The following is a 12,891-nucleotide window of genomic DNA, read 5'->3' as shown; positions in this document are numbered from 1 at the left end:
ATGATGTTCTCTAGGGCTTGTGAAGGGCCTGAGGGTGGGGGAGCTGAGATAAAATGAACTGTGGGAGCTATGTGGGGGAGGCCGGGGTCGTTAGACTACTCTCTGCTTTCCTGACATATGAAATAAAAGAAAACACTGTTTGGGAAGAAAACAGATGACATTACAGAACTGTCGATCTGGGACTGACCTCGGAGGTCCTGCAATTCCAAATGTCACCATATGGATAAGAAAAGGTGTCACCTATGCACTGGCTCACAGCTGACCTCCAGCGTCCGGGGTGCCCCCTGCCCCGGTCTCCTAAGGATGGGAGCAGCAGCCAATGTCTCCCAGAACAGAAAGCAGCGACCTCGGAGGGGCCCGGGCCCATGGAGCTCTATTACTGCGGCTCGGACTCCCAACCCCAACAGGCCCAGGCAGAGCAGGTGCACTTGACCTTCTAACAAACACACACGCACACGCACGCACGCACGCACGCACACGCATGCACGCCAGCACTCACCGTGCTTCTCGTCTTCTTCCAATCCGACTGCCTGCACCTGAGCAGGAGAGGAAGGGGAAAAGAGGAGATTCAGGTTGTTTGGTCCTCAAAACCCTGCCTTTGAGATCTCATCAGAGGAATGACAATGAGCGAGGGCAGACAACTGACGGAGAGATGGGAGGGAGGTTCTGTCTCCACAGATCTAGACGCTGGCATGTAAGCGTAGCGACAAACGCCGGTGAGGCTAACTAACCACGTCGCGCTCTGACAGCTCAGGCTGCTGGGGGGCGGCCTCCACCACGAACTGGTCGTCCTCTTCGTTGTCAGAGTTCTGCACGTCGACAATCACATTGGAGACGGCTTGGCCGCTCCCTGTCCTGGTGCAGAGAGATCAGATTGGATTAGAAATCTCATGTCGTGAGCCTTCGTCCATCCCGTGCATCTGGACCAGTGTCCGAAGGTAGTGAGTAGGTCACCACCCCCCGTCCCTGGAGCATCACAGGACACGAGGGAAGTTGTGTGAAGCCCCAGGCCTGGGTCCCTATGAGCCCTGCGCTCTGCCAGCACCCCAGCCACACCCCCCAGTGCACCCCCTGCACCCCTCCCTCCTCGGCCAGGCTCTCAGGGAGACCAGGCCTTCACCTGCAGCCCCTCACCTGAAGGGCCCGTCCTCCAAGTCGCAAGAAGCTTCAGGGAAAGGTGACCGCGGTGGCCCTGCTAGCCAGGGCGGCCCCCAGACCTGTCCCTCAGTGTCCCTTGGGAACAGCAGCTTCCTCGAGGCCCCTCGTTTGACTCCCAGGCACTGCCCCAACCTACGTCCCTGCCCGACACTCCCGCTCACACACCTGCCGTCCACCAGGCCCTGCCTCTGTTCTGGGCCACCAGCCCGTGACCTGCTCCTCCACCCAAGAGCTCTCGTGCCCCCAGTGGCCCCCCAGAGCTGCCCCACTGACTGCGGCCACCACTGCCAGCCCCTCTGCTCGGGCACTTCCTCCCCCGCACCTGCGCAGCCCCACCCAGTGCTACGGGCCCCTCTGCCCCCGGCCTTCACACCCTCCCACACACTCAACACAATCTGCCTGACGAACACCCTGCACTTCCCTGCCCGTCACCCTGGCAACACACGCATGCACACGCACACACACGTACACGCACATGTACACATGCACATGCGCACACACATACACACGCACACCCCAAACCTCTCCCTCGTTTCAGTGCAATGCACAAGGTCACGAGGAATCCCGGACCAACACCTGCTTCCCCAAGCACCCTCGGCTCCATCACCCGGCCCCCAGACCCAACTCCACCAGGACCAACCTCGTCTGCTCCCTTGCGTCTCACACACTGCACGACCCACATGGTGCACAACCCACCCTCCCACCCCTGCTGGACCCCCACGGGTCCTCCTCGCCAGCAGTCCCTCTGCAGCCTCACCCCTCACCTGCCGGCTATCCGGGGGGAGGTGCTTCCCTGCAGCCCACTGGCCTGCTGAGGCCAGCCCAGCGGGAGACCTCTGGGCCACCGCTGTCCCTCTCCGTGTCGGTCTGTCCACTGTAGGAAGTTTAGCAGCATCCCTGGCTCCAAGCCTCCCAACCACATGCCAAGAACTCTCCCTCTGCCTCCTCCCAGTCACGATGCTGCTACCAAACATCTCCAGACACAGTCCAGTGTCCCCAACACCCCCAGGGGTGCGGTGGCCCTAGATGAGAAACTCTGCACCAGCCCCTCCTGGAGACCGCTTCACGCTGCCTCCTCCCTCCCCTGACCTCTTGTTCCTCCTCCGCAGACTCCTCCGGGTGAACAAGGAAAGCAGGCGAGAAAACTGACCTTCCCTCCCAGAGCCTACCCCGTGTTCTCCCCTCAATGCCCCCTCGCCCAATCAGGGACTGCGTCCCGACACTCCCCGGGCCTTCTCCCACATCTCCAGCCGACTCGGGGACTGCGTCCCGACACTCCCCGGCCCTTCTCCCACATCTCCAGCCCACTCGGGGACTATGTCCCGACACTCCCCGGCCCTTCTCCCACATCTCCAGCCCCCTCGGGGACTGTGTCCCGACACTCCCCGGCCCTTCTCCCACATCTCCAGCCCCCTCGGGGACTGCGTCCCCACACTCCCCGGCCCTTCTCCCACATCTCCAGCCCACTCGGGGACTATGTCCCCACACTCCCCGGCCCTTCTCCCACAGCTCCAGCCCACTCGGGGACTGTGTCCCGACACTCCCCGGCCCTTCTCCCACATCTCCAGCCCCCTCGGGGACTGCGTCCCCACACTCCCCGGCCCTTCTCCCACATCTCCAGCCCCCTCGGGGACTGTGTCCCGACACTCCCCGGCCCTTCTCCCACATCTCCAGCCCACTCGGGGACTGTGTCCCGACACTCCCCGGCCCTTCTCCCACAGCTCCAGCCCACTCGGGGACTATGTCCCGACACTCCCCGGCCCTTCTCCCACATCTCCAGCCCACTCGGGGACTGTGTCCCGACACTCCCCGGCCCTTCTCCCACATCTCCAGCCCACTCGGGGACTGTGTCCCGACACTCCCCGGCCCTTCTCCCACAGCTCCAGCCCACTCGGGGACTGTGTCCCGACACTCCCCGGCCCTTCTCCCACAGCTCCAGCCCACTCGGGGACTATGTCCCGACACTCCCCGGCCCTTCTCCCACATCTCCAGCCCACTCGGGGACTATGTCCCGACACTCCCCGGCCCTTCTCCCACAGCTCCAGCCCACTCGGGGACTATGTCCCGACACTCCCCGGCCCTTCTCCCACAGCTCCAGCCCACTCGGGGACTGCGTCCCGACACTCCCCGGCCCTTCTCCCACATCTCCAGCCCACTCGGGGACTATGTCCCGACACTCCCCGGCCCTTCTCCCACATCTCCAGCCCACTCGGGGACTATGTCCCAACACTCCCCGGCCCTTCTCCCACATCTCCAGCCCCCTCGGGGACTGCGTCCCCACACTCCCCGGCCCTTCTCCCACAGCTCCAGCCCACTCGGGGACTATGTCCCCACACTCCCCGGCCCTTCTCCCACATCTCCAGCCCCCTCGGGGACTATGTCCCGACACTCCCCGGCCCTTCTCCCACATCTCCAGCCCCCTCGGGGACTGCGTCCCCACACTCCCCGGCCCTTCTCCCACAGCTCCAGCCCACTCGGGGACTATGTCCCGACACTCCCCGGCCCTTCTCCCACATCTCCAGCCCCCTCGGGGACTGCGTCCCCACACTCCCCGGCCCTTCTCCCACAGCTCCAGCCCACTCGGGGACTATGTCCCCACACTCCCCGGCCCTTCTCCCACAGCTCCAGCCCACTCGGGGACTATGTCCCGACACTCCCCGGCCCTTCTCCCACAGCTCCAGCCCCTCGGGGACTTCGTCCCCACACTCCCCGGCCCTTCTCCCACAGCTCCAGCCCACTCGGGGACTATGTCCCGACACTCCCCGGCCCTTCTCCCACATCTCCAGCCCCCTCGGGGACTGCGTCCCCACACTCCCCGGCCCTTCTCCCACAGCTCCAGCCCACTCGGGGACTATGTCCCGACACTCCCCGGCCCTTCTCCCACATCTCCAGCCCACTCGGGGACTATGTCCCGACACTCCCCGGCCCTTCTCCCACATCTCCAGCCCCCTCGGGGACTGCGTCCCCACACTCCCCGGCCCTTCTCCCACAGCTCCAGCCCACTCGGGGACTATGTCCCGACACTCCCCGGCCCTTCTCCCACAGCTCCAGCCCACTCGGGGACTGTGTCCCGACACTCCCCGGCCCTTCTCCCACATCTCCAGCCCACTCGGGGACTGCGTCCCCACACTCCCCGGCCCTTCTCCCACATCTCCAGCCCCCTCGGGGACTATGTCCCCACACTCCCCGGCCCTTCTCCCACATCTCCAGCCCCCTCGGGGACTGTGTCCCGACACTCCCCGGCCCTTCTCCCACATCTCCAGCCCACTCGGGGACTGTGTCCCGACACTCCCCGGCCCTTCTCCCACATCTCCAGCCCCCTCGGGGACTGCGTCCCCACACTCCCCGGCCCTTCTCCCACATCTCCAGCCCACTCGGGGACTATGTCCCGACACTCCCCGGCCCTTCTCCCACATCTCCAGCCCCCTCGGGGACTGCGTCCCCACACTCCCCGGCCCTTCTCCCACATCTCCAGCCCCCTCGGGGACTGCGTCCCCACACTCCCCGGCCCTTCTCCCACATCTCCAGCCCCCTCGGGGACTATGTCCCGACACTCCCCGGCCCTTCTCCCACATCTCCAGCCCACTCGGGGACTGTGTCCCGACACTCCCCGGCCCTTCTCCCACATCTCCAGCCCCCTCGGGGACTGCGTCCCGACACTCCCCGGCCCTTCTCCCACATCTCCAGCCCACTCGGGGACTGCGTCCCCACACTCCCCGGGCCCTTCTCCCACAGCTCCAGCCCACTCGGGGACTATGTCCCCACACTCCCCGGCCCTTCTCCCACAGCTCCAGCCCACTCGGGGACTATGTCCCCACACTCCCCGGCCCTTCTCCCACAGCTCCAGCCCACTCGGGTATATGTCCCCACACTCCCCGGCCCTTCTCCCACATCTCCAGCCCACTCGGGGACTGCGTCCCCACACTCCCCGGCCCTTCTCCCACATCTCCAGCCCACTCGGGGACTGCGTCCCGACACGCCCCGGCCCTTCTCCCACAGCTCCAGCCCACTCGGGGACTATGTCCCCACACTCCCCGGCCCTTCTCCCACAGCTCCAGCCCACTCGGGGACTATGTCCCCACACTCCCCGGCCCTTCTCCCACATCTCCAGCCCACTCGGGGACTGTGTCCCGACACTCCCCGGCCCTTCTCCCACATCTCCAGCCCCCTCGGGGACTGTGTCCCGACACTCCCCGGCCCTTCTCCCACATCTCCAGCCCCCAGCCGATCTTCCCCTCACCCAGAACACATGCTCACTCTCTCGTCTACAATGCAGAACTAGTCGTTTCCCTAAACCTGCTTCCCTCTCGCTCTGCACGCCCACCCCTCGCCTGCTGGCTCTTCGCAACGAAACCTGAGTCAGCGTCTACACCCGCCGCCCCCAAGCCCGACCTCCCGCTCTGCCTGGCCCCGGCCCAGCTGTGGACCCTGCTCCCAGTCCCGCTGCGCCCACGGGGAGGCTGCCAACTCACAGAGCAGCCGGCTGGCCTTACACTGTTCACAGCTTCCACAGCCTTTCCTTTTCATTTCTGTGCAATTAAGCCTTTCAACATTTTTTCCTGTTTTCCCCTCGTTGTTACGCTTAGAAAATGCTCTGTCTGGAAGTCAGAGGTTCACCCCAACATCTCCGCACGTACTTTAAGGCCTGTGTTCTCTCACTGAGCTGAACCCTGAGACCGCGTGTGGTTTCAGGGAGGGTCTCACCTGCTTTTCTTTTTCTCAACAGCAAACTTTCCCAGCACCATCTGCTCCCCCCGCTCCCCAGCATGAGCCCAGTTCCCCTTCACCCATGTCCTACACACCCGGAGGTCCCGCACACCTGGGAAGCCCCGCCCCCGTCAGCGCGGCCTCACCTGTCCGCTGGGAACACCTCCGCGCTGTCCTGCCGGCTCACCCGGGGAGGCGCTGGCCTGGCACTGCCAGGCCGAGGAATTCTTCTGAACCCAGACAGTGGAAACAAAACAGCATACTTAAAACACGTCCACATTTCAAAGTGGATAAAGAAAACCCAGGTCCAGTCAACAGACTTGGGCCACCACCCGCCTGCTAGTCTGCACATACACTGCAGAATATCAAGAACATACCATTAACCTCAAAGCATCCATCTTTTAATCCTAAATGTTCATTAATTTTAAGGTACAAAAACCACAACTATCAGTAATCAAAACGTGACATAATCAGTCATAATTACAAACTCCCTAAGTCCAACGTGCTCCGCGTGTGGCTGGCTGTCACGCAGGCACAGAAGACTAGACACACGTCTTGCCTTTCACACAGATGTGTCCGCAGAGTCAGGTCGAGCACCACACGGCTGCGGAGCACCCAGAGGAGCCTGTCGCGGGGGTGTGGGGTCACACGCACCTCATGCCGGCCGGGAGCTCCGCGGGGCCCTCAGAGTTCGCGGACACCTCCGGCTTGTCCTGGATGACGGGTCCCACTTCTTCTGAAGGGACGGCGCCCAACCAGCAGTCTGCAAAGAAAGGACCATGACAGCTGACCCCCTGGAGAAGACAGCGGCCACACAACCGCAAGGCAGATGAGCTCCCCATCTGCCACGAGGGGCGACGAGGACACTGGCACGAGCTCTGCAGAGACAGGGGTGCTCCCTCCAGCCCCTCGAGCTCCACAGACAGAGCAGAGCGCGGCAGGCAGGGAGCAGGCAGGCAGGCGAGCAGGCAGGCAGGGGAGCAGGCAGGCAGGGGAGCAGGGGGGCAGGGGAGCAGGGGGACAGGGGAGCAGGGGGGCAGGGGAGCAGGGGGGCAGGGGAGCAGGCGGGCAGGGGAGCAGGGGGGCAGGGGAGCAGGGGGGCAGGGGAGCAGGCAGGCAGGGGGGCAGGGGAGCAGGCAGGCAGGGGAGCAGGCAGGCAGGGGAGCAGGCGGGCAGGGGAGCAGGCGGGCAGGGGAGCAGGGGGGCAGGGGAGCAGGGGGGAAGGGGAGCAGGCAGGCAGGGGAGCAGGCAGGCAGGCAGGGGAGCAGGCAGGCAGGGGAGCAGGCAGGCAGGGGAGCAGGCAGGCAAGCAGGCAGGGAGCAGGCAGGGAGCAGGCAGGGAGCAGGCAGGGGAGCAGGCAGGGAGCAGGCAGGGAGCAGGCAGGGAGCAGGCAGGGAGCAGGCAGGGGAGCAGGCAGGGAGCAGGCAGGGAGCAGGCAGGCAGGGGAGCAGGCAGGCAGGGGAGCAGGCAGGCAGGCGAGCAGGCAGGCAGGGGAGCAGGCAGGCAGGGGAGCAGGGGGGCAGGGGAGCAGGCAGGCAGGCGAGCAGGCAGGCAGGCGAGCAGGCAGGCAGGGGAGCAGGGGGGCAGGGGAGCAGGCAGGCAGGCAGGGGAGCAGGCAGGCAGGGGAGCAGGCAGGCAGGGGAGCAGGCAGGCAGGGGAGCAGGCAGGCAGGCGAGCAGGCAGGCAGGGGAGCAGGCAGGCAGGGGAGCAGGGGGGCAGGGGAGCAGGCAGGCAGGCAGGGGAGCAGGCAGGCAGGGGAGCAGGCAGGGAGCAGGCAGGGGAGCAGGCAGGCAGGCAGGGGAGCAGGCAGGCAGGCAGGGGAGCAGGCAGGCAGGGGAGCAGGCAGGCAGGGGAGCAGGCAGGCAGGGGAGCAGGGGGGCAGGGGAGCAGGCAGGCAGGCAGGGGAGCAGGCAGGCAGGCAGGGGAGCAGGCAGGCAGGGGAGCAGGCAGGCAGGGGAGCAGGGGGGCAGGGGAGCAGGCAGGCAGGCAGGGGAGCAGGCAGGCAGGGGAGCAGGCAGGCAGGGGAGCAGGCAGGCAGGGGGGCAGGCAGGCAGGGGAGCAGTCGGCACTCTGGCGTCAGGGAGTCCAAGCGGAGAAGGGCGTGCCCCAAGCACACCCACAGGCATCGAGCAGGTGGGCGTCCCCGCAGCCTCATGTGACCACGGGGGGCAGCGACACCGCACACGAGTTCCAGATGCCGTACAGGCAGGGAGGGTGGATTTGCGGGGCTTCTCATTTTCCTCCACACTCTCCTGGTTTTAAATGTTTCTGCTTTGGGTTTGTACTAGATTCTATTTATAATTTGAACAAAGTTTTCTTCACTTTGATAAAAAGATTTCATCGGTAACTAATAAGTCCAAACTATTAAGACAATTCCATTTGCTCCACTATTTAAAGTAAAAAGGCTCTACACTTTAGAAAATAGTGAAAATCCATCAGAATTTGAATATTGAAAATATACTTTATACTATGGGAAAAAAATCATGAAATGTATTATTTAACACAAAAACATGTCAATTGCCCAGCTGGTGTGGTTCAGCTGGTTGCCAAGAGGTCACTGATTCGATTCCGGTCAGGACACATGCCTAGACTGCAGGCTCAATCCCCAGTGGGGAGCAGGCAGGAGGCGGCCGATAGATGTTTCTCTCTCGTGGATGTTTCTCTCTTCCCCTCTCTCTCCCCCTCTTCCTTCTTCTTTCTCTAAAATCAATAAAAACATATTTAAAAAAAACATGTAGAGCCCTGGCCAGTTTGGCTTGGCAGTTACAGCGTCGGCTCAAGGAAAAAGAGTTACAGGTTCGATTCTGGTCAACGGCACGCACCTCGGTTGTGGTTCGTCCCCGGTTGGGGTCATGCGGGAAGCAACCAATCAATGTGACTCTCTCACATCGATGTCTCTCTCTTTCTCCCTCTCTCCTTCCTCCTTCCACTCTATCTAAAAACCAATGGGAAAATATCCTCGGGTAGGAATTAAAAGAAAAAAAAAGAAAACCACGTAGATTAAATCTTAAGTTAGCGTAGGTAGATATGTTCACGGACACATCTACAGCCTAAACCTGGAGCGGGTCTGAGCTGCACACGCGACACAGTCACAGCGGACACTCACTCGGCCGATCCTCACCTGCGTCGCGAGGGGAGTCACCTGGAGAAAAGGGAAAACGCGCATCAGAAACTCCCTGCGCATCGCGAGCCTCAGTATCCGGAACGGGCAGAACAGCATCACAGGAAACCACACAGTGAGCAGTTCTGACGTCCACGGGGGGACGGTCGTGACAGCAAGGAACACTGACCGTGAAGTATTATCACACGAAAACAGGCAGCGGGTCTGAAGAAAGTGTGTCACAGAAACAAGCAGACCGGCCGGCACACACTGATGGGACTGGAAGTGCGGACACTGGCTGCGACCGCGGGGTCCAGGGCGGCAGTGACCGCAGCGGACGGACCACGGCCACTGTCAGGGCTCCGGGTGAGACCAAGCAGATGCCTCACCTCACTCGCCGGCCAGGGTTTCCCATCAGCTCCTCAGTCAGAAACTCCCTCAGGCTCCACACAGGCCGCCTTGTGCGCCTCACGAGGCCTGAGAACCTGCACGTGGCAGCCTCGGTCCCCACGGTCCACATGTGACCAAGCTGCCCTGCAAGCATCACTGCAGACAACTCAGGGAGGGCTGGGCACGAGGGAAAAGGCCAGGAGACCCGGCAGCCAGAGTGCCCGCGTCCCGGCCGGAGACACGCCAGCCAGGGTGCCCGCGTCCCGGCCGGAGACACACCAGCCAGGGTGCCCGCGTCCCGGCCGGAGACACACCAGCCAGGGTGCCCGCGTCCCGGCCGGAGACACACCAGCCAGGGTGCCCGTGCCTCCACGCAGCCAGGGAAGCGATGTGGGGCACCAAGTTCTAACGGACAGACCTGAACGTAACCACGAGCTTGGAAGCTGTAGGTGATCCATTTCAGAAAAAAACACTCCAATATTTTTAAGTTCTGTTTTATATGAAAATGTCAAATATTTTCTGTACTCTCGACCCCACTGGCACAGTAAGTAATTGCAAATGTGCTATCATTATTCTGTAGTTCAAGGAGACCAGTGACATTTGCACAGTTTTCTTTTTAAAGTTCTGGTCATTTGTCCGGCCAGTGTGGCTCAGTGGTTGAGCGTCGACCCTGCATCAAGACGTCGCCGGTTCGATTCCCGGCCAGGACACATGCCCAGGTTGTGGGCCCGACCCCTAGTGGGGGGCCTGCAGGAGGCGGCCAATCGATGTTCTCTCTCATCGATGCTTCTATCTCTCTCTCCCTTTCACTTCCTCTCTCTAAAATCAATAAAGGAAAAAATAAATAAATAAATAAATAAAGTTCTGGTCATTTTCGTGAGGAAGCTTCCCTCAACTTGGACTTCACACAAGTAGAAGAACAGAGAAACAGGCTGCGCATCCACTAATTATACAACCGATTCTTCATCACAGAGGGAAGGCTGGCTAGTGTGCCAAACAGCCCAAAGAAATAACATACCCACAGAAAATCAAAATTACTATAAACTGGCAAAACCCCAAGCACACTAGCACACGTGCTGTCTGAACCAGCAGGAACCCAGAAACCTGGCCGGCCAGGTGCAGGCCGGCGTCAGGCCTTCCTGGGCTCTGATGCCTTCCTGAGCGCAGCCTGCCGTCAGCCCGAGGCACCACGTGCAGAGCAGGGAGCCTACGGCAGGCCCCGTCCCCGAAGCTCCCCGACCGCGCGGACCGCCCACAACCAGCACAGCCAGCCTGCCACTCTGCCAGGGCCCGGTGCCAAGTTCAGCTGCAGAGTTGCCGACCAAGTTTAGATGTGATCCGGTACCCAGCGTGTGGCACAAGGGGTCTGGCTGGCCCAGTGATCAGCCTTAGTCAGCATCGTGTGAAGGGACGCAGGGACACGGAGTGCACCCCGACAGGGGCCGAGGAGAAGGGGACAGCACACCGGCATCAGGGCGAGGGGAGCAGGATACCCTGCCCAGATCTCAGCAGCCTTAGGTCTGCCGGCACACGGGACAGTAGGGAGCAGAGGGGTCATAAGTCAAATGGCACCACAGGGCACAACCGGACAAACCCGAAGGTGGAACACCCTACAAGACAACTGTCCAAAGTCGCCGTGGAACCCAGGGGCAGAGTTAGTCCCAATTCAAAGTAAAGAGGCAAAAATAATAACAAAAATACAGTGTATTAATCTTAACTGGATCTTGGTTTTTGAAAACATAGGAACATTTTTGAGACAGCCGGCCTGGGTTTGGGGTGTATCGGGGTTTAGATGGCAGTGAGAATTGTGTTAGGCGCAACAACCATTTGTGCTGTGCAGGAGTGTTTCTTGCTTCCCAGCTGCGTGCAGAGGTGCAGGGAAGTGTCGAGAAGCGGGGTGTCGGGAAGCTTCAATACGCTCCGGAAGAGTCCGTACGAACGCACAGCCACAACAAAGCAAACGGGACAAAATGTTACCCCACTGGATCTGGGTGACGGTAGATGGGTCCTAATCATTCTACTGTGTCTACTTTTCTGTGTCTTCCGCGACAAAGAAGCTCACACAGTAGAAGGAAGCTAGGGGAGGGCCTGGAGCACCGTGAGACGCGGTGGCCGCACGCTCCGAGGGCAAGGGCCGCGCGCCGCAGGGAGAGCACAGGCAGCAGGCGGCTCCGTCCCCATACCCAGCAGGGGAGAAACAGGTCAGGTTTTAAAATAAGTGAATACATTCCTTGTGGAATTCTTCAATCCACCAGGAAAAGCAAACGATAGTACAGCCCACGAGTCCTCCTGCTCCCCGGCCAGCGCAGGGCCAGCCTCCCGGCACGGCACAGGCCGGCAGGGCCAGCTGGGTCGGCACACGCGGGCACAGCTCTCCTCGGAGCACGAAGAGTGGCGGGAACTGGGGGAGGTTCATCAGCCAGCCCAGCGGCACTGGTCTGGAACCCCACTCAGCGAGAGCGGTTAAGGAAGGACACCTGCAGCCGAACCCCGCACTCGAACGTTAGGTGACTGCCACGCAAGGTGACAGCTGTGGCCCTGGCCGGCTCAGCGGTTGGAGCGTCGGCTCAAGCACGGAAGGGTCGAGAGCTCAATTCCCAGTCAAGGGCATGTACCTGGGTTGCGGGTTCGATCCCTGGTCCCAGTCGGGCTGCATAAGAAAGGCCACCCTCTCTCACATCAATTTCTCTCTCTCCCCCTCCGCCCCCCACTCCTCCCTCCCTCCCGCTCTCTAAAAATCAATGACAAAGGTATCCTCGGGGGGGACTCACACAAAAGAAAAAAAAAGATGACTGCCTTGACTGGTGTGACGGCGATGAAAGGGACACAGGTGTCCAGCGGCAGGACTCAAGGGAATAAGCGTCTGGGGGAGGGTCAGGAGTCGCCAGGTGCACCCAGGGAAGCAAGCATGCAAGACTGCTCACAGCCAGCAGGTGGCGCCCCGCATCGTCCTACTCCCGGCGAAGCAAGCACTGGGCTGCGGGGCCTCCGCGGTGGACAAGGTGATGATCTACACCTGAGGAACTGGTCCAGCGAGCACTCTGTCCCGGCTGGGCTCTCAGGGATGTGTGGTGCAGCAGAGCAGTGCGCAGGCCTGTGACGGGCCATCACTTTGGACATCTCATTCGCTGTGACCCGTGGGGCTTGCTCAAGGCCAGCAGGCTGGCTGTCAGCGGGGCCAGTGGATTCTAACTGCTGGTCTGGGACTCCCGGATAGACACTGTCCGCTCCACGCCCACACCCCTCTCCTGCAGCCCACGGACTGCCTGGGAGCTTCCCTCTGGGACCCTGCCCACAGCTGAGAGACACTGCCGCTGACATGAAATAAACGCGCCATCCCAAGATGCGGCGGAACTGCAGCCTGCGGGCCCTGTGCAAAGCTTGTTCGGGCAAGAAGTCACCCTGCTCCAGCTCAGCGCCCGCTGTTCACCGTCCCGCGGTGCCTGAGGCCTAGATACTCCGCAGAGCTGACCTACTTGGAGTAAACCACCACGCCCCCTCCACCGTCCGCCTGTGGACCCCCGGAGCAGGCTGCA

At 61.9% G+C, this 12,891-nt stretch overlaps 1 protein-coding gene across 1 annotated transcript in view; it reads right to left on the bottom strand.

Moving 5' to 3' along the window:
• The window catches only part of TRAF3IP1 (TRAF3 interacting protein 1), a 57,354-nt gene that overhangs the window by 28,433 nt on the left and 16,030 nt on the right, over positions 1–12,891 (bottom strand). Inside the window, exons 9-13 of the mRNA XM_036253374.1 lie at positions 8,987–9,007; positions 6,520–6,628; positions 6,012–6,095; positions 732–855; positions 500–536 (exon numbers count right to left, since the gene is read on the bottom strand). Of these exons, the coding sequence (XP_036109267.1) occupies positions 500–536; positions 732–855; positions 6,012–6,095; positions 6,520–6,628; positions 8,987–9,007 (375 nt within the window). The remainder of the gene's footprint in view (positions 1–499; positions 537–731; positions 856–6,011; positions 6,096–6,519; positions 6,629–8,986; positions 9,008–12,891) is intronic.

This window comes from Molossus molossus, unplaced genomic scaffold (genome assembly GCF_014108415.1).
Source record: "Molossus molossus isolate mMolMol1 unplaced genomic scaffold, mMolMol1.p scaffold_m16_p_11, whole genome shotgun sequence".
NCBI lineage: Eukaryota > Metazoa > Chordata > Mammalia > Chiroptera > Molossidae > Molossus > Molossus molossus.
Note: the sequence above shows the minus strand (reverse complement) of the source record. Positions and strands in the feature narration are given on the sequence as shown.